The following is a 26,317-nucleotide window of genomic DNA, read 5'->3' on the forward strand; positions in this document are numbered from 1 at the left end:
CTAATTCGAAGTACAAAAGTGGCGCCTCACCAGAACCGAGGGATAAACCACTATCGTATTACAATATAATACTTTCATTCCGAAGACATCACACTATTTTTTGTCAATCTTAGCTGAACTGGTTTCTGAACCTTTTATAGCAGTTTTCCGCTACTTTTTACTTTCAGCTGCTCATTTAAATGTAAACCTAAGCCTAAATAATCCAATTAGTACTTTTACAGATTAAAACTATTAAACTGCTCAGAAAGACACTTCAAAAGCACAATTTTTCCTTACACAATCTTTCAAAAGAGTACGTTTTATCTCTTGCTGCAAGATATTCATTTGTATACTCCAATCCCCAGTATACCAGTCTCTTGGATCCATCACAGTTGGCCTTTTCTCTCCGATCGGATACCTATTTGTGGTATCCAAATATTTTAATTATTTATCTATAGTTCTCTACATTCAATCAGAACACCTACATGTTCCTTCTCTCTTTTTTAACTACACCTCCAAGTTTTGGTTACGAAACGGTACAAATAAATTTTGGCGTATGCTCATAGTACCAGAGTATCGCCGCACTATCGAATTTTGCATTAAAATTAACCACATCTGGAAGAATTATCAATAAATCTTCACTTTCAAATACGATGTAAACTGTTTTTCTGAAGAAGGTACTTTGTTAGAAAAATTATGAAGGCTGTGTGCTGGGTTAAGTTGAACGCACTATAGTTCTGTCGCTTATGCACGTAGCATAAACTTGAGCCGCTCCGACCAAAGCATCATGCTGCTTGTTTCTGGCAAAATTAACGATAAATCTCGTCTACGTTTGCAAATTCTCCCTTCAATAGCCAATAAAAGAGGCCCTGCAAATGACCTCCGGTTTCGCTCGCTTTTGTTGGCTTTCTTCATCGATTGTCCTATTGTCAGGTTGTGTCGACAGTTGGCGTCTGAAAGCTTGAACGCATTGGTGAACAATTTGTTTACACACAATACGGAATTATAGGTGTCTTAGCGGTAAACACCGTGTCTGCAAGCGGTGCACCACACTTGGCCATTTCGATGTCACAGGTCTGCACATCGCTCTACCTCCTCCTCCTTCTTCTGCTATCTCCCTCGCTCTCTCTCATTCCACAGCCCGTCTCGTTTGGCATCTCTCCCCAGTACTACCGCCTGCCCTTTGAGGTGGATGTTCAGCATAATGCACCCTATTGCTTTACTCTACATGCTTCCATCAAACGCCTCCTTGAGAGTTTCAATCTGCGACATCTGATTCGCGATTTACCCACATCTTTTGCGGGGAATATAACGCACCTGCTAATTAATATCTCCTCCGAATGCAATGAATTGCTGGGCGTTCTCTACCCGAAGGAGGGCTCAAAGGAAGATTGTATTTTCAACTTGAATATATATGATTAAGATGGTCCTTAGATCAGGTCATCATTTCGGGCGGTGTGATCTGGATAAATGCATCCGAAGTGTGGGGAGCGATGCATGGATTGACCTCAGTGGCTCAGCTAGTCATGTCCACAAGTGTAAACGAAGCAAGTCAGATTTTGCGTTGACTCACTTTGTAGAAATACCTGCCTAATGTGAGGATATCCGATATGCCGCGGTGGCCATTTCGTAGTTTTCTCATTGACACCTCGCGACATTTCCTTCCGCTGCAGTATATTCTCCAGTTTCTGGTAAGATTTGTGTTTTTGGAGTGGGGAATTGCGTTTTTTGTCCTCCTCCTTTTTAGAAAGCCATGGCAACTGTCAAAATGAACGTTCTACACTGGCACATCGTTGATGATCAATCTTTCCCCTATGAGTCCTATACCTTTCCCAAACTCTCTGATAAGGTATGTCCCATAAAATATGAGCTTTACCATTCATAAGAGTCAAAGAAGGTTTAATGTGCTTCAAAATTTTATGAGAACTTAAGGGATTTATGTGAAGAAACGGTAGTGGGCAGATCTAAAGATTCAATGTTAGGTTCCCAGTGTCTTTCGTCTGTTTATATTCAACCAGACGACATATTAGCATTTCATTAAACAGACATTTTAAGTTTTGTTTACTTTATGGTTCAAGTTCACTTTTCAATAAGTGATTGTCTTTCAGGGGGCATATTCCCAAATTCATGCTACGTATACCCAACAGGATGTACGAATTATCATCGAATATGCAAGGTCCTTGGGTATCCGTGTAATGCCAGAAATCGACACTCCAGGTGTGTTAACCTTTTCCATTTTTAACCCAGTTTACAGTTTAATGCTCACACTTTACAACTCTGGTATCCCGAACCCTTTGTTGGTAGCTTAACAACGATTTATTTCCGCAGTTTATGCAAGAGTGGCTTCCCTAGCATTGCCAAAACATAATACCCCAATTTTGCCTTCAGGCCACACGAGATCATGGGGCTACGGGTATCCCACGCTTCTGACCCCCTGTTTTTCTCGCAGAGGACCGACTGGACGATATGGTCCACTCAATCCAATTAAGAATACCACTTACGACTTTGTGGGACAGCTCATAGCAGAGATTGCTAAGACCTTTCCGGATAGCGCACTTCATCTGGGTGGAGATGAAGTGGATTTTTCTTGCTGGTAGGCACGGAGAAATTTCATCCTTCTTTTACAACACTGGGCCCAATTTGACGAAATGAATTCTGCTGCATGCTACACTGTTAGGTTGTTGTTTTGTATAGTCTCGAGCGAATCCTGAAGAATTTTTTAAAAATATTATTTTCTACTACTCGTCATTTTCTGGATAAAATTTCTTTTGTTTCTCGATGTTTAGGTCCAAGGTTTTCACTTAAGCGTTACTACATGCTCAAGGAAAGCCCTAGTGATCCATCATTGCAAATAAAATGAGTTTCTCCTCACTTGACCTAGAGTAAAATTTCTTTCCTTGGGAGACGTATGTTAGTTTTTACAAAATTTCTTCAAATAGATCACATGCTAAGACCTACATATATGCCTGCGTGTGGTTGCAATACCTAACCAATGTGGAGTCTAGTATCTCTTTGCATAATGGAAAGCCAACCATCCCTTAAGCCCCTTTGCTTGAGTACAGAGAAATAGACGTCTTGAATCCTGATTAGTTTTAATTGGTGAAATGTTTTAGACTACTTTCTAACCAACATTTGGCCCAGGGTTGTTTAATAATGCACAACTTACAGGGAGTCGAATCCGGAGATACGTGATTTCATGCAGAAGATGGGTTTCAATTCAAGTTACACTAAACTGGAGGACTACTATTTTGCCAATCTATTCAAAAAAATTAAAGAGGTTACGAAGAAACCTATAAAGGTGTACATGTGGCAAGAGATCTTTGACGATGGTGTCGAGGTAAGTCCAACTTATTACAAGCTTAGTGCATTTCGGCGGAAATGTGAAACCGTGTAGGGTGTACCAATACCGTTCTATTCCTCACTGTTTGGGATTGTCGTTTAGGCAGCAAAATTCACTACCTACTTTGCTTTAAGAACTTGATTTTGCATTTACAGAGCAGGACCAAAAACAGTTATCATGTCGACTACCAAGCTTGGAGGCAGTTAGCCGGCACTTTCATTTGGCATTATGTTAAGAGTAATCAATGAACATGTGAACATATTCAGGTCATTCACTAAGTATAGGCTCAGCTAATCCAACATTACTAAAGAAGTAACGATGCATTTCCTGAACTTCCGTCTTTCACTTCCATAACGGTATCCATCTCATTTTTCTTTAACACAATTGTCAGGCTATATGACATTATTTAAAAACTGACTGCATGAACAAGGCCCAATCCAAACCTTAAATATCATTTATATTTGTATTATTATAAGTAAATAGTTTTTTTTTAATAAAACCAAGATAAACGACTCGACAACTGTCCACGTCTGGAAGGATGGAGCTTGGCCAAAGGAAATGGACATGGTAACGCGAGCGGGCAAGGAAGTTATCTTCTCGGCTTGTTGGTACCTAAGCAGCATCAGATTTGGCGAGGATTGGATCGACCGCTACCAGTGTGATCCGGCAAGCTTTACGAGTTAGTCCGATGTCATCTACTCTACTTTGCGCCCTGCTATAATTTGTTTTACTAAACATTTTTAAGTAGACAAGCTGTGCTCTCTAAACAGACGGTCCTTGGCTTGCGGTTCCATGACATAGGACCTTTCATCGAGTAGGGATGATAGAATGGTGAAATAGTTGTGCTTTCTTAAATCTATGACTTGAAATTGTTGCCTGCTCTAATCTAACAAAGAAGGCCATGGGATTTCACAGCAAACGATGTGGTTGCCTTTGCATTTCCACCGTTAGATTATCAGCAATGCTAAAACTGTGGTGAGACTTAACGATTGTGCTGACGAATTCGATTAATCAAATTTGACAGATTTAATCCTACTTTTGCCAAGCATGACCATTCAAACATTATTGTAATTTCGGTTACAAATATCCGCCTTTCTGCACTAGAAACCACTGTGATGTGAAGTGGACAACAAAATTACCCGGCAATTAGTTGCTCAGGTTACTTGTAACCCTAAGGAGCACTTATGTTTAGGCCTCCTAGATGGTTTAATTTCCATTGCTATTTCCCCAACATTCTAGAAGGTCCCTCTCCCCCACATTCCTCCTTGATTACCTGATATCATCTACAGGTGTACTTTGAGTACTAATTGCTCACTATAAGGCCAAGGTCAGGAAAACACCATCAATATGCGAAAGTGAAGCTGTCATGTTTCTCCTCCTTTCCCCACTGGCCAGCCAGCTGTCACATGCACACGCGCCGTACCATCTTACTTGCTCATGCACGTCGGCAAATAAAAGCTTCGGCATCGAAGTCCTATCCTGGCTGGGAGCTCCACAGGATCCCAAGCGAACACCTGCACAACTCTCAGTTTATAATACAGACATTTAAAACTAGCGCCATATGAGGCAATTTATTCAAACTGTACGCTATACTTAAATATAAATTTGAAGAGGCGAATGTGACAAGAACGTAAACAGAACGACATTAAAGCAGTTAATTCATGGCCAGAGGAAAATCGTACGTACCGTTCGTTACCCAAATGGAGTTGTTTGCTGACTTGAAAGAAATCAGGTGCTGTTGCATTTAGATAACACTAAACAACTTGCGCTGATCAAAGGCGGTGGAGCCGCAATGTGGGGAGAATACGTTGATCACACGAATCTGATTTCCAGGTCTTGGTGAGTTTGCTATTATGTACTGATGATAACACGCCAAAATTGATGTTTATCTAGGCTCCTATGCGATTTTTTTCTGAATTAAATTTGGGAAGGCCACTTATTGGCACGTTAGTTTTGGGGGAATTCCATTTATTCGTCGTTAAAAGAAATTACTAGTTTTTAAAGGCCGCTGATTTCAGCAACACAGCGAAAATCTAAGCATGGAGAATCTGTTCTTTCTTTTTGAAGTTAACAATTGTGTGCACCGAATTTTTGCTGAACTGCTGTGAGTCTTGGAGAAACCCACCAAAAGTGTGATCTTGCATTTAAGGCCGCGTGGTGCCGCGGTTGCAGAGCGTTTGTGGAGCCCGGCTCAGGTTCACGACGTCAACGACATGCGAATTCGTCTCATCAGTTACCGGTGCTTCCTTCTTGCGTGAGTTATTCATGTCCCTAGGATTTAAATTTATCACATTGAAAAGTTCAAAATCGGGTTATCATCGCGTAATCAAAAACCTAACTATCAAAGGATTACATGGTCCCTTCCCCTCTTTTGGGTGTTGTTTTCGCGTCGGCCATCACAATATAGTCGGTGCTGGAGGAAAAACACACGAACTAGCCGCACCAGTCATCGAATATGCGTGCAACTAAGAAGATGGCTGGTCACAATGTCATTGATGTATTTTGACAATTTCACTGAGTATGGAATTTTGTCCTGCTTGGAAGCTCTGTTCGAGAATAGGGAAATGCGGTGTCCTCGTGCTGATTGAACTTGTATGATGCCCTACAATGCGGTCATCCTGCATCCTCCCCGATAGGCGTAAGAAAACTGGCCTTAAGGGCAGAGTCATTTAATAAAATTCGGGGTCGAAAATATTTTTATGGGGTTACTATTTCGCCTGAGTTCTAGCCAGCTGGTAGAGAGGTGAAGAAGGTGTCACTTGTTCACTTTAATTCATGCCTTCACTTAGGTATCGTAGGCAGTCCTGCGGTGAACTTTCCAGATGGTTTAGGGCTGGTATTACTTCAGTTGTTAACAGCATTCTCACAGAACACGGGACTGGGGTAGTCACCAAAGGTGGACGTCATTCTTCAAGCCCTCCATTAGGAGCTGCCACAGATTCTTCCATCTGTCCATCTCCCGTCACTTGAAGGTTTAACGCTTAGCAATAGAAATCGGGGTAGCTGTCCTTTATGATCGGGATCGCCTACTACTCCCACCGATGTAATTTCCACGAGTCCTTCCTAAGGTAGTTCAAAGCCATGGTTGTATGGCCGAAAATGTACTACTGAGGTACAGAAGAACTGAGAGGCTACTGGCTTATTCCGAAGGACATGCCACTGTGAGAAAGTAAAATCCGTGGAGGCCTAAACATTCATATAATCAAACGCAGAGTCAAACAATCTATCGAATTATTACAATAACGTCAATGTTGTAGAACAGAATCCTCTTAGCACATTTTCGACCAACATGATCGCAATGTTTATTCAAGGTATTTTACTGCTTCTTTAAGGAGTTTTAAAGATTGCACCCAATCTTCAACAAAAAGATGACGTTGCTAACTGAAACTTGGCTTTGAAGAGCAAAGTAAAACCGATCCCACCGCTTGATCTTACCACTTTGTTTCGTAGCATTCTTTCAATTTCTTGCATCTTAAAATTAAGAGATTTTTTCGAAGACCAACTTTCCTTGAAGTTGGCTCATAAAATTGCCTTAGAAGCATCTTTAGACGTTAAAGTCGTTCTTAAATTTTCTCATCTTTGGTCTTTCAGAATGGGTCTTAACGGCGAGCCTATTGCTGGACCGGATTATTGCGATTTTGCCTAATCAAGTCATCTGTCCCACCGCTTGATTATGACCCTGCAATCACCCTTGAAATGGACCCCAAAATGTCATATTCAACTTGATAGACTTTGTTAACTTGCTTCTCCGCTTATATTGTTGTTGGCATGGGGTTCAAGCGTATTTTGAGTTAGGCTTCTGTGCCATTTCATTCTGTGAGACAAATCTATCAAGGCTCTTGTAGGTGTGCAGATAGGTTTCCAGGGACTGATTCAAACTTGGACAAAACCTTAGCGTTTTTTAGTTCATACACCAGTGTCTTGTGTGTAGTCTTGCCCTGTCTTCCCCTTAATCTTCAAAATTCATTGCGGGGCGAGCTAATTATCCGATTATTGCGACACTTTACACCTTTTTTTAGGTAGCTAACTTGAGACCTCTCACTACAAAACCACATTTCAAAGTCCTTTTTCTCCTGGACTTTGGGCCATAAAACCCCAATTTACACTTAGCCTCAATCTACTTGCCCCGGTTGTAAGTGGACTGGTCACACCGTCAGAAGAACGCACGACAACCTCAAATGAACCTTAAATTCATCAGGTATTTCAAAAAAAGTCTGTTTATTCAACTAGATTAGCATTACATCTCTTTCATTTTGGAATTTGCTTACTTGTAATAAAGTGGTCTCTGTGGAGCCTTTTGCCTGCCTGATTTCCAAATAAGTCTGGGGGACTACAAAAAAATGAAAAGTGGTTTATTAAATAACTCCCTCATAACCACTGAAGGTTACCTCGCAATATCGGCTAGATGTAAAAAATTATAAAAGGTGATGGGAGTGCTAAAGTCCATTTTTCATTTGTGTTCTGATAAAGTGGTTCATCGCCGTGGTCGTAAGTTGCAGGGTGTAAGGCGATTGGTCAGTGGGACGCGCGTTACAGAGCGGTCAAGTCTTGTAGCTGCCTGAGGCAAAGTTTTGCCCTCTGGGCTATTTCACAGTTAATCCTTGAAAAAACGCGCTTTTGAGCTAAAGTTATGACCATTAGGACTCGTTGCATCCGGAGGATCCTTCCAGCCAGGTGCTCAAAACAGAGGTTATCGAAACGCTTAAGTGAGGAATTACTATCGGATTCTTGATTTTGCAAGTAATAAGGGCAGCGTTGTTTAATCGCTCTTCGATCAGCCGAGGAGGAGATGTGAGGTCAAGATTTCGTCCAATCAGTTTCGTCCGGCCTGATTTACGCATGGGACTGAACCGCTCTGAATGTGTGCAGCCTTCATAATCGGAGCCAATTTAACGTTTACAAGAGATTACCTGTGCTTTCCGCGGTAATCGGTCATTATGGATGTCATCTAGACTGAAAGACGCCTGTGACCAACTCAGGATACTTTAATGTTTTTCAAGGAATTATAAAACAGGCAGGGATGTGTTTTTTGCCTAATGCTTATTTAAGCTGCAGCTCGCTCTGATGACACTTGTAAATAATTTCGCATAAAGCTTTGTTGTGTTTACTTCTCTCCTAAACCAGGGCTATCGCTTTTGATTACTTATTAGTAATATGAATGGAAATTTCACAACCTTTTTATCACTTGCTCTGATTAATATAGCAAAGGGGAAATAGAAAGTAAGGTACTTGTATATGCCACAGAAAATCATGCCTAAGGAAAATTGGGTCCAAACTTGTTAGTTGGTTAGTCTAGGGACAAGTGGGAGACGCTGGCGTATATTCGGGGGGAACAATGCAGATAGGAACTTGAGAGTGATGCAAAACGTAATCGGAGACACTTCCAAGGATAGTGCGTCGAATGGTGCTTAGGCCCCGAGACCCCATGACGATCAGCTGAATCTCTAGGTCATTCACTATTGAGATAATTCCCTCGCCCGGACGTTTATCCGACACTGTAACGTAGTCGCAGGGGATTTTTTTTGTTCGGCACATTCCTACCACCTCCGTGCTTATTTTTTCATCTAATTGGATCCTAAATTTGAGAAAAAAATTAACCACATTAAAAGGACCTTATACTGCTTTCTCATTGCAAAACCGTCTTATTTGTTCGCTTCAAGCAATGCTTTCTTCTCGACTTCAATATTAGTAGCTTCACAATAAAAACCCGACCAACTCAGACTACTGAACTTGGTTGCTACTGCAATAACTTTTCAATACCATGCATTGGGGCAAGTAGTAAGCTCTTAAATTCAAATAACAAACTAATGTTACATTAACCGGAGCAAAGAGTACCAAAACACTGGTTCCAGAGGCAATAAATACCATTGCTACTTACTCTGATCGCAAATAAGAAGGTAAGCGTCAAACCTCATAAGATTTAGCAAAGAAAGGATAGATGAGGTGAGCACACACTAGAGGAATTGAGTGCTTGAACCGGTGGTGTTTAAGGGGCGTTAAGCAGTGTAGCTTTTTTGAACTTTCCTCTAGTGTAATTTATTATTTTGCCGAAATAGCTCGGTAAAAGGCACCAAGGCTTCACATTCCTATCGCCTAGCGTAGTTTACGTTCGTTGATTGAAAAGAACGTTCATTGAAAATCCTTTGCATTGCCTTGATTGGCTGAATGCATGTGTGGTAGCCAAAAAATCTGTTTTGTCATACCATTTATGGTTCTAAACGAACCTGTCCCCATCATTTTGGAATTGAAGGGCTCCTACTTGAATGTTAAAATCGAAGGGCAGTAAAGTGGTGGAAGATTCGTTGTGCTTTCGTGAAGTACCAATTAATACCCATGGTGTCACGGTCTGCTGAGAAGACGATTCCTCAACGGATTCGGCAAAATTTCTTTTCATATCATGATAACTATCACTGGTTGTGTGAACCACCTTCCAACTACTTTCTGCCTTGCTGTAGTCAATTTTATTGGCTTGAAAACTTTTACTAGTATCCACCAACTAGCATCCTCGCGTGAATTTTTAATGGTGGCAGTAGCTTCTCTTTCAAAACCAGCAGTAGCGCTGCCTCACGCAAATGTAGAGTTCTTCAGAATATGCTCTTCGGAAGCATGGGTCGAATTCATCGTTGAGTTAATTATGAAGGACACAAAGTTCCTTCATACTCTTTCTAAGGCACGAGGTTCATTTTACCTATTAAATCTCCATCTTGATTTCGCAAACATATTAGGCTTCCCGGGGGTCGAACACCAGTTTAGCGCATAAATCTCCCTAGAGGTAGTCCAACTTCATTGTCAGCTCTTTCGATTTCTTGCCATGTTACTCAAATTCACCACAATGACTTCAGTATGTTTTGGCGCCTGAGTAATTTACAATTCTCCTTCGAAGCAAAGATACCATTTCAAATTTAAATTCTAGTAAAGATATACACGAAATATGCACAAATATGACAGCGAATCACCTTTCATTAATAGCTTTCATCCACTGATCCGAGGGAATGCTCAGTCCAGATTTGATATGAAAAAGTGGAAGGTCGAGAATTTCCTGCACATGGATGAAAACCACATAGTCATTTTTGCCCGCCACATTGTCCAAGTACCAGTAGATGGCCTTCTTGGAGTTATCGCTGCCGTCCACAGGAATTCCAATCTTACGACCCTTCCCTGCCATGGTCCTGTTCTTCAGCAGGAAACGGAACGACGACTTCGGCAATGTGAACTAAGAAGTTGAACCTGGATTTCTCTGGCCAATGGGAGCTTACGATATGTGTGATTGGTTGTTGTCCTGACGTCTTGTGACAGAAGTGTGGAGTGAACCTGTTTCACCCATGTTTTGAAGCGTGTTGTTCATGTGACACCATGCCGTCGGGCAAGTGGGAGCTAAAAGAGGATTGAGGTCAGCGTCAATAACATGCGGGCCTTATGCCACTAAAAGATGGATGATAAGCACACGCCCTTTGTAACCAGTTTAAAAAAAGGTATATTAAAATAAACCTGGAGAAATAGACGAAAATCTACGAAATGGAATCGCGAAGAATATGTTTATCTCGGGTGACTATAATTAAAGTGCTGTGTTTAGGTTTTACGCTGAAGTGTAGCAATGTGGGGTCAATTTTCACCAGGTTTAGCTACTTAAAGTTGTAGTATGATGGTGTTTGGAAGCATACAAGAGCACTGCATCAGAACTCCTGAGAACTGGTGTTTTTCAACACTCCGCATTTCTTCGATGAACAGCGGCGTGCACATGAGTATGGAGAACCCGGAATCTTTCCTGAAGTCGTATCGTTATGTAGGTAAATCTACTATTTACTAGGAGAAGGAATGGGAAGCCACTAACATGGTTAGGTCATGCCACCAAAGTGAAGGGAGAATGGAAAGGCCTTGTAGGCAATTGTACAGTTAAGCAGGTATCAAACCACTCGAGAGGAGTATCAAGGACAATCAGCAGCGAATACCCCTTTGGTGGGACCTTATTTCTGCATTTGTGATGCATCTACAACCACTATGACCGCTGACTGAAAGTATCTATTAGTAAGCTTCACCGAGGCGAACAAAATGTCTGGTGGTCGAGAAGTTTCCCAGATTACCTGCATTATCTAGGTACATTTGCATTATACCAATGATGAAATTCATCTGATCCGTCTTCCACCCGTTCATCTTTTTCTAGTCGAAATTCCGGAAAAGATTTTTCCCCTTGAGAACCTTTGCTAATCAGTTCTGCGATGGTGGGAAATGTTGATCGAAACCACCGAACTTGAACCTATTCCCATAATTGAAGGTTTATGCTTGACAACTACGTGACGTCCTCCGGAAGAATCATTTGCTCCACTCTCTTCACTTACTGATCGAAGGCATTTCCCCTCTCTCAGTCATTCTACTTTTACGACTGGCGCTTAAGAGGGACTCTTTGCATTTTGGGTGAAAGCAAATGCAGCAATTCTATGCAATTGAATTAGTGACTCCCAACGAGTACAACAAAACGCCAGCTATCGCAACCCAAACACTATTTTATGAACGCTACCTGGGGAAAGCTCTGCTGTCGCGAGAATAAATAGGGCTCTTAATTCTACCGTTCTAATTCATTTCTTTGATTCTGAAATCGGATTTGAATCCAGGCAACTGCATCCTGTCTTCTTTTAGATTTGGATGATACAATAAACGGTAATCTGCAACAAAACATCTGCCATTGAATTTCTCACGACCAGACTATAAAGCTGCTTATGAGCATAGGGAGGAAAAAGCTAGCCGACCCAAGAACAGATGCGCTCAAGCACATCTAATAAAGGCTGAAAAGGTCAAAGTGGATTTCAAGCATTGGAGGGTAGCACCGCTACCTGATGAGGCAGATGCAAACCATCCGTCCTTAACTTGCTGGGCATAATAATCAATCGGCAGCGACTTCAATTAGCCACATTCTTAATTATTAAATGAGCAGCAAATTAAAGCAGTTTCCTGTAACACCATTACGCACATTTAAATACTCAAAACACAATTGCAGTAGGTAGAGTCAATGAACTTTCAGCTGATGACATACTGACACTGCGAAAGAACAGCAATCAATCTCGCGTAGCGACAATTTGAAACCAAAAATGATCTCCTTCAAAATAGTCATCATTAACTGTGAATGCCCCATGGCACAGAAATAAAATGACACAGGAATTCCAAGTAAGCTATTTTGCTGTCAAAATTATAAAATGCGGACCAGATGGACACAGAATTTCCAATTCAATAGACATAAAATAGGAAATACAATGGGAAAAGCTAAAGTAGCCAATGCACATGCATTCAACATTCCGCATTCCAGGCAAGGCTCAACGGATTTCCACATCTCACATATGTGCAGCAACAACTTCACATACATATATTTTCATGCCTCGGAGTGGCAGAGTGGCGCCTAAGGCTTCCGTAAGCTCTTGGTACTGGCGTTCAGAAACCAGACGGTCATCATTTCCAAAAGTACCATTATTGTCCACTCAAGTCACACCTTACGAGGATTACAACATGAAACACTTTCGACCGCAGCTCCATGACGCAGCGTTTCATCTTCTGGGGAAGTGCACTATGGGTAAAACAAAAGACAACACATCGAATACCTATCGAAAAACCCACACGAGGTAGGAGATCTCAAGGTTGCACTAGAAATTGGCGGTCGCTGAACTAACAACATAAAATAATAAAAGTGCTGATAAAGTTGAATTTTCATTTAAGCACCATATACGGGCACTACACAACTGATGGGTGGTGAACAGCATTAGCAATCTTGGAAGGAACGACATGATATAAGCTATGTATTGGAACAAAGGAGCAGTGAGTAATTTTAGCAGTTCCTAACCATGAATGCATATCAATCCTGAAAAAAACTGTGAATAATGCCCTTCTACGTGTCCTTATTTGCAGAGTAGTTTACAAACCTACTCGTCGGATATGAATTTGGGCCTAAATGACAACTGTAAGTCAATTACTTAAATTTGCTATGTTTTCCACATGTGATAAGCTGATCCTAAACCAAAAATGGGCAAAAAAATCATGAAGGTTTTCTTCTCTTTGGGACCGAGCAGCTATTTAACATTTATTTTTCATCTACCTTCAAGCCCCTTAGGGGTTAGTATAAGTTGCACATCTATTTTTGTATGCAACCAACATTTCTCATCTGTTAAAATGTGTAGTAAGTTGATTTCTTCCTAAATTAGTCGACAAAGTACCGTTTAAAATACCCGCCTTTTTATTACGGTGAGGCAGGTGACAAACAATAATAGTACCGATTCAAAAGACTAGCCTGTCTATAGGTTGTCGTCAAATGCCTCTAGTCGACCAGTCACCTTTTGCTATAGATATACCTCCGGAAATAACAAAGAAAAGGTTGTTTATTTTTTTATTAATTTTAAAGTAACGAAGTTAAGACTCTGATGTAAGTATTTCTTTCAATGATCTGCAAAATACAGGACCACGCTTAAAATATTCTATTCGATTTTTGCACAAATACCTAGTAATATGTATACGAAGTCATATAATCGTTCTGCTTCCAGTTCCACCTCCCAAATTTTGCAAACTGATCCGTATTCAGTCGTTCATCGTGGAAACCAAAGCCGACGCTACCGATCTACTCTAGTCGGTCACTTTGATTATTTATACTAGTGTCCTAGGTGTACGCCAATGATTACGCTACTGAGGAAAGTAGAATTGAGGGTCTTTTCTGTGATGAGACTGCTCTTCACCAGTTTCTCGATCGGGTCACTCCTATCATTTGCACACACCTAGAACAAAATTTACGTAGCAAAGCTTGGGATAGGTATGTCAAAGACACTTATGAACCCATCGAAGCACTTTCCGAACCAATTCTCCGACTAAACTATGCCCCCAAATCATTGAAAGTAAGCCCCATGCTAAAAAAATGCCATTTAGGAAACGCTAGCAGTTATGTTCCATCGATGTTGCGTGGAATTCAACCGGCTCCGTGGTGGCCGTTTCGTATCCTTGAGAAATTGTATTCAAGTTAATCGCAGGGTTCCGCTAATATCCACAGATAGAGGTTACTACAATAACTCCTTTAGTTGTAGTGCTTATTAAGTTGTTGCTAAAACGTACTACCACCAATTTATAAGGAATACCTTTCTGCATTTTTTACTTTCCTGTGATTGCCACCTTTTCACGCCTTAACTCAGGTAACCGCAGATATGGGCAGGACTTTCATGTCAACTGGTGCACGCATACGGCGTACCTAGCACTATGGAATGTAACCAAAAGTCACGTTGATCCCGTAAAACCTGATTACATCTTCGAAACTAATTGCTGTGTAAGCTCAATGGCTTTCTGCAACGAGGACGCACCTCTAGTTGCCGGGGGAACCGTTTCTGGTGGGATTAATCTGCGTCTTTCGTAAACGAGCCTATTGTTTTTATTAATTTGCTGTTCCCATTCACCAGTATTAAGTATCCAGTATCCAAGTACTTATGAATTTCCTTTTAGAAATAAATATTTTGCCATTGACGAGATGCTTGCTTGCATAGCGACCTTTGAAGTTCTGTGAAAACGCATGCAAATGGTCATAAATATACATAGTTATGACACCTCAGGGAGAAAAAATGGCCTAAATTCTTGTGTGTCACTAAATTCATAACATCTGGATAAAATTTGATACAGGAATGCTAGTAAAATAGACATCTATGACTGCTTCCAGTTAGAGTCGAATGAAAGCAAAGATTATGCAAGTCTTGAATGGGTAGGGTTTTAATCTATCCTGGAAATGAAAATAAGAACTTTTTAGTCACTGCTATCATAAAAGTTCTGCATAGATTTCTGTATGCAGGTGAACTTATCATTTGGAGTCTCTCAAAGGAAGGTGACAGTCGTGTCGCCGCATGTGGCTGCATTGAGGGGGGGCATCAGGACTCGGTCACCGGGATCTTTTGGATTTCACAAAAGGACCTCAACACCTACACCTCTAGCTTCACCACGGAACATCACCTGGTGACAGTTGGAGCTGATGGTCGAATTATTTGTTGGAACCTTCAGAAGATGCATTCATCGGTGTTCAGTTTGAAGCCGGTGAGAATGTACGTTCCATAAATGTGTCCACGCGCATTTCTATTAGGAAAAATTTGCCAAATCTAGCTTCATTGGTCGGAGAGCATCGGCAGACATACTTCACGCCGTGTTTACATCGAACATGTCCTTCTGTACACACTTCAAATCATACCTCTAGTTCGGTTTAGTTTTTTAAAGGGTGCGCAAATTGCATCACCGTTGTCTTCTCATAACTGCACCGCAACTTGTTCCAAGCATTTGGTTGTATTTTTTTGACTGAGAACTCAATATAACGTTGTTGTATTTGATGGGAATTACTTTGGTTGGTACGTAAGTGCTAATGGTCTCTACTCAGCACCTGATTCCTCTGATATTACAATATTCATAAAATAAATGTCTTTTTTAGTATCAAACCGCACATTTTCGGTAGAAATACAGTTAATTCGATGAAGTGGAAGTTACACCTTTTAAGCATAAAATGCTAAATTTATTTCATGAAAATTGTAAACTGACAATTTTTTGGTATTTTGCTAAATAAAATCCGGTATTCCTGCAAGAAAGCCCGGTTCAAACATATCCATCAGTACGAAATCGATATATGAATGATCCTTTATCAAATACATATGAGAAATTGCTTTGAATGGGGAGCAATTTCGAATTGCATTAATTCATTACTCTCCTCCGACTGAAGTTACCAAGTCACAGGAAAGGACCAATCGAGCGGGTCACTGAGAGATGTCAATGCCTGCAGCAAAAGCAGCGAGGGCCTCGGGTCGGAGGGTGCTACGCATTCGGTGGGAATCTCGACAGCGACGTTTTCGCCGCACTCTACAGAAACGAACCTTGGCCATCCGCTTCATCTCCCTCTCTTTCTCCTCGGCACTGAGAGCGGCGGAGTGCTGATAGCGCATCTCGAGGTGCTCCACTGGACTTCTTCCACCTCTGGTGAGTCAATTTGGTTAGCATGGGAGCCCATATTTTAAGCTTTTAAATGCTGACATACTTGTGAGTGTTTTCCGCTGTCTTTAAGGTCCTGAATTCACAAACGCGCTTGCATCACCGGTTAAGTATGTTCTGGCACGATACTTCGCGCCTATCCACTGCGTGGCCTGGAGTTTCTCCGACCGAAACCTTGCTACCGTCAGTGGAGCCTTTCCTGGTGTTCATGTAAATCATCCTCCTTATGATATCCTAGTAGCCTCATAATTTCATTTTGCATGGTGAGTAGGTGGTACTTTGTGCTACTCTGGGTTTGTATTCATTGAAACCCAACAGTATGTGCTATTCGAAGTTCAAGGTTTTGTTATTGTAATTTGGTTTTATATTTTTCACTTCATGAAAACAAGTATTCTGGCAAAAAGTGACGTGATAATCTCGCCTTTGGTATCATCTATTCATTTTATTATTCAGTTTTGTTGAAGCGAGCACTCCGTTCCTTAAACATTGACGGCGTAATGACGTAAAAGGCCACTCTAGACTTAAGTCTCTAATGCTGAGTAAGTTCGGTACCTTCAACAATTATTAGGTTTTATTGTCATTTTTTTACAAAACCACCCTATCATTCATTAAGTTTAATTAGCTTTTGTAAAAAAAATTATTTAACAGTTCACTAAAATTGAACTTGGCTTTGAAGCTTGTTGCCAGACCGTGTGAGCCTTTTAGGAAGTAGTTTTTAGGTGAACTAATGTTTCACACAAGTGTATTAGATTTCAAATAATTTTACTCGGTAATTTATAGGCTATTGTCACAACTTCGTGCAGGAGCTAAAAGGGTTAACAGAGTATGATACTCGTCTCCTGCTTGTCTACAATTACGTGGTGATCGACTTACCCTAGGAGAAGCCATGTGACATGAGATTTAGGGTGTTGCTTTACTACAAGCACTGGAAAGGCTCGAGAGTCATCAGCACGGCTTCTTACCACCACCATCACTTGGATAAGATTGAGAAAGAATGGAAAAGCCTCCATGGCAGTCTAAACAACTTACGCGGATATTCCTCCGCTGTAGATATACAACATCCTCGAACGTACCCGTATCTACACGCTGGGTACAGAGGAGGGCCAGATCTTTGCTATGTACTTCCTTCACAGTCCATCCTCTCGCAGTTATCAGTACCGATCACTGTTAGCCTGCGGTTCCGCGCGCGGTACGATCACGGTCTATGACCTCCGCTATGGCAGCGACGTCAGCGGTGATAGCAACGAGGGCGAGGTTTTTGTGTCCACCAAGCGTTGCGTACTGCAATGCCGCACAGATGCGAGCGCTGCCAACCCCGTCATGTGTATGGCCTCTAGCGATGGCGTGTGAGTGATGCCGACTACCTTCAGTTTTAAACAGAATAAGGAATAAAAGTGATCATTTGATTGCATGAATATGCTTACTCCTTTCCAAAGTTAATAGATCCATCAGATTCTTTCATCCTTAGTTTCCCCCACCTCTAGGTAGACAGAAAGGCCTAAAAATACCTGTGGTTTTTTGCTGCTATCTCACCAAGTTCTAGATAATTTCCAGTTTTCCTCAGAATTCGATCTGGCATTGATAAATTGGATCATGAAATCGTTTCATCATGAATGGTGTATTGCTTCATAAAACTTTGTCCATGATGATTTCCTCTGCAGTCGTATTTATTTTGAAACAGTAGTGATTAAAATTAACTCCGCATTTTATTCCTAAATCGGAGTATAAATATATTTACTCATAATTACTAGTGCTGCGTGCATTTATGTGCTCAAACGTGTATAGAACTATCCCGTTATGAGCACAAACCTTTATGAATTTAGGTCTTTAAGTGCCCAGTTTAATCAATGTTAAAGTCAGAAACTTTTCAAAATTTTATTGTGTCTGCCAGGCCATACACCCGCCGACATGACATTTTTCATCTACGAAGGCATTTTCCTTCCACAGAATGCTTTTTATTTTTCACCATCGCATGTGAGCGCGTATTTGGGGGCCGAGGTCATGAGAAAATTGTAAAACTAGAGAAGGAATGATGGAAAGTATTTATTAGCTGTTACGCACAAAGAACATATTTGATGGGTTTGACGGGATATTTGGACTAGAAATGGTATCATATATGTCTCCAGGCTGTCAACTCCTGAGGACAACAAATAACTTCAATCGCCTAAATATTTTGCACCAGGTTTAACAAAGATACAACCATAGTGGAACGAAGCAAGATTTGAGTGTTCTTTAGACTAAGAGGCTAAAGCTTCATCATTCGAAACTCAAAAAGCTTTCCTTACACTTCCTTCACTCCTTCATATCATTGATTAGTAAAGATATAGCTCATGTTCCATCTGACATCGTCTTTTATATACGTTATATTCCATTTACTACATATTTTTTGTAGAGATTCCCTAATGGCTGTGGGCAGCAGGGACGGGACAGTTACCATTTTCGATACTTCTAATGTAAAATCTTTAGACTTTTCTGTTGATACACCTCAGTATTAAGATGTCATTCTTCCACTATCCTCTTAGCACACTAATTTCCCTTCTCCTGCTCACCTGCATTCTTCATCTTTTCAAATTTACAAATTTATGGGTCTTAAAAGCGAACTTTTCAATCAAAAATCGGTATTCATTGTTTTGGGCGTTCAGAGCCAGCAGATCAAAGACTCGTAAAGAAATAACATTAAGCCCAGAGAGTTTCCCTTCCCAATCGACATTCCGATCTGCCGATGATAAATTGTTTGTATTTTCGGTTAACGTTCCATGTAGCAGGAAGTCAATAAACCTAAAATGAAGTAAGCTTCAATTTGTCACATAAAGCTTGGTGTAAAGACGAAAATTTCTCATTAGCGATACCAGTTATGTAGATCAGGTGAAAGTCGATCGTGCCCTAGGCATAGACACCAATGAGGCACATAAAGAGATCCATGACATTAGTGCCGGTGAGACGCGCAGGCAAGAAGTGGCCTCTATCTGCATCAACCTGGCTCCGCACGAAAAAGCCATATGAGTCACCAGAGGCCAGACATTGTCTCGCCATCTTAGCCTCTTCCGCGTCCCTGATCATCTCCTCAGTTGACCACGCGCCCGCCCCAAACGCCGTAGGACCATCTAGACCGTCGGAAGCTCGGGCGAAGAGGCTAATGTGGACGGAGACGGGTGGATGAGGTGGCGGTGGTGACGGTGAGGACTGATCAGTGCGGAGGTCGAACCAGTGCACACCGGCAGTGAGAGCCGCGTGACTACAGCGCCCACCGTTGATACTTTGTGCTCTCTCACCAACGACTTTGACTGTCGCTTCTCCACCGAGGAGGAGACAGACACCGCTGAGAAAGCGACCTCTTGATATTCCCTCCAAAGGCAGCTGACCACTGGCAACTTTAGCCACCAGGTAGCAAGCGTGCACGAGATCGCGGTAGTACTCCTTCCTGCCGGTCACGCGCTTCTGCGCAGCTTTTAAACGGTCTCCCTGTAAATGTGAAAGTAGCTGTCGAATCTCTGATCAAATTGTAGATCAACGTCCAGTATGAATTATACATTTTGCTATCTAACTAGATGAATCTTTGTGGACTATGGATGAACTCATATTAAACAAAGCAAAGTAAACTCATACATGCGTACCATCATTTCAGTGACGTGTCTCGATGTACATTCGGGTTTCTTCAGGAAAACCTGAATAAGTCGTCGAAGCCCCCACGATAGATCGGCGATGGCGATAGCTCTTTCGGTCATGTCTCCATTTATTGCGTCAGTGAGGATGATTGGTAGGATGCATCTGAAACGAATATGGAAGGATTCGTCATATTTCTTCCAAAAGTAAAAACAGTTTTATCTCAAGCCTAAAAGATTCGAAATTACTGCGGAATTGGTTCATTAAGGTAATTCAATCTACGAAACTGGGTTTGTATTATTACTCTGTGTTAATACGCTAGGTGATTAGAATGCAATATTTTGGGTTTGGAGGAAGTTTAAATTTGTAAAAAGCGCAAATCCGAAGTAAAGGATAAATACTCGTTTATAATGCCACTTTTTAGTTTAGCGAGTGTGCTAGTCAAACAGTGCATCCGACTACGTTGACTGAACTATCTGATTCAGTTAGTGAGAGTAAGGGCAACACTTGACAGAGAACCAACTCAAAGCTTTCCACAGGGGTCCTACGGAAGATGTCCTGCTGCAAGACAGTGCTATTCAACGGTAGACAGGAGGGGTTCACTTTTGCGGCATCGTGTGCAGCCGCCTCTAGAGCCATTGACAGACTGCCGATGATGTGGTTGACTGGCCTTGGTTCCACTACGGAAGGATTTGTCCCAGTTCCCCGCCGTAACATGAGAAAATTCTTCACCTCCACCGGAATCTAAGCAAAAAAGTGGGCAAGGAGTCGTGTTAATGACTTTAATTGTGTCGCTCGAAAGGCAGAAATTAGTCTAGACAAGTAATTTGCCCGATTAATTTGTATTTTTAGCGCTATCGAATCGTTCTTTTTAGATGGGGAATTTGACAATCAAAATTCTGAATCCCGAAAATTCAACACTTGCCCAATGTAAGTACTGGACTCCTTCTTAAAAAGTGTAATGGAGCTAATTAGTTTGATCTAAATGAGGACCGTTGACAAATGATCTGCTATCATCTGCAATACCTATCGGCAATCATCGATATCAGCAATCTTCATGGCTTTCACGGTTCATATTTGCCAAAACCAGCTTTGTGCTTAAGAGTTTTGTAAATTAACCCGTGTTTCAAAATCCTGTGCGTAAATGCACGATAGTTTGTGAAAAGTGCTTCTGAATATCCATGAAGGATGTAAAAGGGGCAGTCTTTGCTAGTTCAATAAATTTTTTTATTTGTGGAGAAAATTCGCATATGGATGGATTGCACGATATTCAAAATGTAGAAATTTGGTGCTTGGTGATTACTCCTTAAGACAAAGTGAGGTCGAGTCAGTCCCATGGAGGACTTTAACAAATAGCTTTAATCTGATTTGAATACAAAGAGCGCTCCTTCATTTTTATGGGGGGTTCGGTTTCGTGCTCACTATTCCGAGGTAATTATTTCGTTGAAGGTAGTTTCATCGCAAGGCTTTAGCTACTCCCACAAAGGATGTGAATTTAGGTCTTAGATGCGAATAAAAAGTTGGGGGAAATAAAAGGAGAAATCTAGACGACTTTGACAATTAAACCAAAATACTGCGTTTCATCAAGCCAACGAAGGTAGGCTTTAATATTAATTTAAGGGACCTTCAAGCGAAGTAACTAAAACTCACTTTGTCACGGAGTCCGTACTTATCAAGGGTGGAAAGAGCACTGTCAAATGGCGAGACTCCATTGAGACTTTCTGTCTCTACGTAAGTCGGCCCACTGGCGATGAAACGGATCGGATCGCCAATCACATCGGAGAGAATGAGACCCACAACCTGGGCTGGAGCAGCGAAGCGGGCCAAACCACCCGCTTTCATGCAATCGAGACAACTTCGAACGCTGTTCAACTACATATCAATCACAAAATGTATGCCATTTATCGCATCATCTCTATGGGGATAGTAAAACTCCCACACACACTTGGTGCCTGAGAACTCAATAACAGATATTTAGTGATGTGACCACGAAGAAAGGCCCCTGTTTTAATGCCATTAGGGCTCTACCGAAGACTGCATCCGAAATTCACTAACAATACGGCACAGTTACACCGCATAAATCCCAAGCATTGGAGTATTGTATTTTACTACCTAATCAAGTTAAAATGAAAGAATGCTGTGAGATCAGTGTTTAAGAATGTTCAATGCATGATCCGAACAGCATAGCCCTTCCTAGAAAATCCACCAAAGTTAACCTTCCTCAAAGTATATAATTAAAGTACAAGTTCTCGTATGCAAATAATCTAGCTCACTACGGCCTATTCTTTTTCAGCTTAGCTTTGAAGCACAGAGAATGATATTTTATGCAAACTTTTGTGCATATTCAATTCTTTTCGTGAAAATTTTGAAAGGTATATTTTCACACAATCGCTAGATAATAATCGGAAATGGACATGCATGCAGAGACAATGTCGATTTAGTCCTTAAATTACCCAATTACATAAAGCGCAGGTCAACTAGTATCAACTCAGTAACCCTGTATGGATAAAAACTTTCTTCCTGATCGATTTCAACGAAAACCAGACTGATTCTTCTCACACAAAACGCGGTACCACACCAAAGTACTGCTGGGACATTGCGCAGGTGATACCACCCTTGCAAGTCACTCATCAAAAGTATCTTTGGTGACGCATTAAGGCAAGAAAAATTACTCCGAGAGATACTTTAAAGGTAGCCTTTGTGAATTTAACAGTCCAAAGGTGGACTTTTAGAAAGTTGCTTAAACAGATTTACCTAGGGATGCAAAGCAGATAGGGACAAACCAATGAAATGAGCTATTTGAGAACAAAAACAGAGTGGTGTTCAGATTATAATAACTGCACAAAACAAATATGAAATCAGACAAACCTCTTGAATGGCCGCTCCTTCGAGAGAAAGGAGCTTTGACGTTCTAACAATAGCATCCAGGCTTAAGCGCTTGGCAGAGAAATTGCAAGGAGACACAGTGGGATCAATTGGACTGGGCAGAGTTAATAGTGCCGACCCACCACCACTGATGCAGACAAGTAGGAGGTCGCCGGCCTCCATTTCAGCAGCAATTTTAGCCATCTTCAGTGAGGACTTGACCACCTCTTCATTTGGCTCGTTAGTGCGAGGGCCATAGAATGTAAACACTTTTGATTTGGTACGACTCGCGGATTTGATATCAGCGTCAGAAAAGAGTCTATATTTGAAGGACTTGGTGTTTATGCAATTTGTTTAAAGACTTTAAAACGCAAAACTAAAGAACGCACTCGGGAGAATCGGCCAATTCTCTATCAGTGGGTTGAGGTATACAGCACACGACGGCATCAACTCGAGAATCCAAAATTTTGGTCGTTTGTCTAAAACGGGTTAATATTGTGCGCATGGGAGAGCCAATCTCACCTTACCAGACCCATAGCTGCTTTTCCGAACCCAAACACATTGAGTCGTCCCGAATAGGTAAATGTGCTACCAGAAATTTTGATGCCATTAGGAAGTGCGGTTACTGTTTGGTCAATCTATGTGAAGGAAAATAATTAATAAAATCATCGATCAATGAGTGGTATTGTACGTGAAGGCTGATAAAGTACAGTTCAACTCAATTTCTATGCTTCTTTATTAATGATATCTCGTGAAAAAATCCGACAGCTTTATGTTAAACCACAGATATTACGTATTGTTCCAAGTTGTAAACATGCATTTGCGCAAATACGTTACGCGAAATTCTTAAACACCATAAACACAAATAGGACAACAAACCATTCAAAATATACCATCGATTCATTAAATTGTCTGTTATTCCAAGGTTATACATTACCCTTTATTATACAAAAGGATTTGAGCTGCAAGTGTATTTTTGGCAAAAATTACTGCAGAAGTTTTTGAACCTATAGAATATTTAACGATTTCAGCAACTACCGAAAAATGGGGCACAAAGGTTCTCACCAAGCGACTAGGAATTACGGCCTTAACACCGCTTTCCAAAATCCTCTCGAGCTCCGAAGCCAATGGCATGACTTCGTATCCGTTCACGCGACCTTCGACGCGTTTAAATGCATATTTTAGAGAAATTAAAGATGTGGTAGGTTGCAAAATATTTGCCCTTCAAAGCTGGATTTACATATCACTTATATGGGACTTTTAGCTATTTGTGTGAACCTAATCAAGCTGTACTTTTTCGATAAAGAGGTATTAAGAACTGTTGCTCTCCAGTTATGCGGCTAAAATGTTTGCTTATCAGAGTTTGAACTTCTAGAGCTTACTTTAGCTGTTAAGGTATAAAGTGGTCATAATCAAAGCCCTATCACGTTATGCTATGCATAGTCCTTAGGTTGCCCCAATTTAATTAAGAACAAAATTCACCAGAGACAAATTAGCATAGAATTCAGCAGTGCTTGATATGAGCAGTGAAATCTCAATTAATTACCAACTGTATTATGTGTAAGACTTAAAAGTATCCAATACCAAGAGTACGGTCTTCATCCCACCAATGCACGCCATCGGCTCAATGACCACGATTTGTGGTTGTTGCAGAGTAACAATGTTATATCTTGGAAGCAATGAGCTCTATTTTCTTTCTGATTACAATGTTACGAGTGTGTGGGTTAGAAAACAGTGTTTGCCGCGTGTTTCATGCGATGCTGCTTAATTATTTGCATTACCTTTGGTTTTGGGGGCCACCAGGTCTGTTGTTGGCGATACTAGTTGCATCAGCCATGGTCTTTTGCCAAAGCAGAAAGCTAACAAAAATTAAGCACAGATTTTTGGTGAACCCAGGTGGGTGATATCGGCGGTGCACTCCTACTGCCGTAGGCTCAAAATTTCAAACTAGTCGTAGTGATTTCGTAGTTTATCTAACGGGGTTTTTTGAATACTCCAGTGCTTATTTCTTTACAGATTGCGCTTCCTTAGGCGGCATGATCTTGGGGCCCTGCTAGTAGCTTTTCAGTTCTTCTGCACGCTGGTAGTGTTTTCTTCAGCTCTACTACGACTTCTTATCACTTCAGGGAGATTCGGGGTGCTACTTTGGGATTCCTATAATATAGTTGCGACCTTTTTGCCCAAAAAGTAAATTACCACCAACAGTTAATTTCTGCGCGATTCCGACTTTTGGACTATTCCATAGTAAATATAAGTCACCTACAATCAATTAATGATGAAGTTCGCTTGCAAGCGACGCTTATTTTTACACAATTGGTTGTGGGTTAATCTTCTTTGTGCTATCCGTTTGATTCGGATAACCTTTGAAGTTCTGCTAAAGGGAAGCCTCACGGTTTACAATATAGCTCTGATTCTAATCCTCAGTAAAGTAGTTCTGGTCCCTTGACGTTCCAGTCTGGACCTTCACGACCTCATTAATATTATGTAAAATATACAGTTTTGTTCAAAGTATGTTTTTGCTATATGTTGAATAACTAAGGCGATTTCGGAGAGCGGAAATTACTTCAAAACGAGCGTACTTTCCCTGTGGTTGTATGCATCACGCATTTGTATAACAAATTTGTGTGGATAGCGTAATAATCGTCAAAACTCTTGACGTTTTAAGTGTAGTAACCATGTGGGAATGAAATGCTAGAGTTAAGAAAACCTTTACTACCCCAGTTTATGCTAATTTTGGTGTAGCTGTATTGTTTAACCACGGGCTTTATTGCACACGAAACCTCAAATGGGCACTCACCACGGCATGGTAGGAAGAACTTCCTTCCAAAGGGACCTCTAAAAGCATCCCCAATGAAAAATACGAGTGTCGACTTCAGGCACCGTCAGTTCGATTCCTGATATATTTGAAGCGATGAAATCACCTTATACAAGAGACTTTCGGGAATGGAAAATATAGAGAAACGCTGTTGAACAAACACCTCGGAACTACTATCACGCATAGGAGGAATCAGTAACTCCGACTAGTTTTGGACCTCCGTCATAATTCAAAATTGGCAAGCCCGTTGACTCCCGCGACCTCACCATAAGTTGCGTTAACGCTAGATGCCCTAGTATTTCGCCTTGCATTACGTTGAATCCCCACCTTTTACAATCGGATTTTCGAGAAGCAGTGAGGCAGACCATTATGAGGAATGAGTTAACACAGCCCAAAGGGCTTAAAGAATTAACGAAGCGACTGGCGAATAGCAAAAATAGCGCACCGTCGGTTTTTTGCATTGTCGCCTCCTGACGACTTTGATGCAAAAAACTGAAGTGAGGTCAAATACACTCAGCAGCACGTCCACCGTGCGAACAAGATACTCTGATTTGAAACAAATGAGCAGAGTAAAACGGATAGACAGATTCAACGACAGAGATTTAACGAACACGACCAAATTCACGGCCTTGGCGCCACCGCTGAGTATAAAGTAGCAAGATAGACTTTTCGGTGGTTGTAAGCTTGCGACACGAGAAAGAGGTTAAAAGTAGGGCATAACAAAATGAAAAGTGTGGAAT

General features: G+C 41.1%; 4 protein-coding genes across 4 annotated transcripts; 2 read left to right on the plus strand and 2 right to left on the minus strand. All coding sequences in view use genetic code 11, as the record gives it.

The window, feature by feature from the left end:
* Positions 1 to 1,044: 1,044 nt before the first annotated feature.
* On the plus strand, positions 1,045 to 6,965 carry EGR_00505 (Beta-hexosaminidase subunit beta; the record flags this gene model as incomplete). The annotated part of the gene is made up of 11 exons (XM_024489754.1): positions 1,045 to 1,372; positions 1,414 to 1,517; positions 1,560 to 1,670; positions 1,727 to 1,828; positions 2,127 to 2,196; positions 2,368 to 2,572; positions 3,148 to 3,316; positions 3,824 to 3,998; positions 5,068 to 5,158; positions 5,469 to 5,573; positions 6,911 to 6,965. The coding sequence occupies 11 exons, from the start codon at positions 1,045 to 1,047 to the stop codon at positions 6,963 to 6,965; spliced, it is 1,515 nt and encodes a 504-aa protein (XP_024355751.1).
* A 1,646-nt stretch (positions 6,966 to 8,611) lies between these two features.
* EGR_00506 (hypothetical protein) lies at positions 8,612 to 10,484 on the minus strand (the record flags this gene model as incomplete). The annotated part of the gene is made up of 2 exons (XM_024489755.1): positions 8,612 to 8,894; positions 10,276 to 10,484. The coding sequence occupies 2 exons, from the start codon at positions 10,482 to 10,484 to the stop codon at positions 8,612 to 8,614; spliced, it is 492 nt and encodes a 163-aa protein (XP_024355752.1).
* A 3,320-nt stretch (positions 10,485 to 13,804) lies between these two features.
* EGR_00507 (WD repeat-containing protein) lies at positions 13,805 to 17,644 on the plus strand (the record flags this gene model as incomplete). The annotated part of the gene is made up of 8 exons (XM_024489756.1): positions 13,805 to 13,921; positions 13,957 to 14,184; positions 14,216 to 14,342; positions 14,476 to 14,667; positions 15,120 to 15,366; positions 16,029 to 16,282; positions 16,368 to 16,504; positions 17,345 to 17,644. 8 exons carry the CDS (start codon positions 13,805 to 13,807, stop codon positions 17,642 to 17,644), a joined length of 1,602 nt encoding a protein of 533 aa, XP_024355753.1.
* A 1,533-nt stretch (positions 17,645 to 19,177) lies between these two features.
* Positions 19,178 to 23,896, minus strand: EGR_00508 (Glycerate kinase; the record flags this gene model as incomplete). Its single annotated transcript, XM_024489757.1, has 8 exons — positions 19,178 to 19,756; positions 19,909 to 20,062; positions 20,421 to 20,641; positions 21,548 to 21,769; positions 22,766 to 23,081; positions 23,152 to 23,241; positions 23,285 to 23,400; positions 23,828 to 23,896. 8 exons carry the CDS (start codon positions 23,894 to 23,896, stop codon positions 19,178 to 19,180), a joined length of 1,767 nt encoding a protein of 588 aa, XP_024355754.1.
* Positions 23,897 to 26,317: the final 2,421 nt, after the last annotated feature.

The sequence above is a fragment of the Echinococcus granulosus genome (assembly GCF_000524195.1).
Source record: "Echinococcus granulosus chromosome Unknown EG_S00002, whole genome shotgun sequence".
NCBI lineage: Eukaryota > Metazoa > Platyhelminthes > Cestoda > Cyclophyllidea > Taeniidae > Echinococcus > Echinococcus granulosus.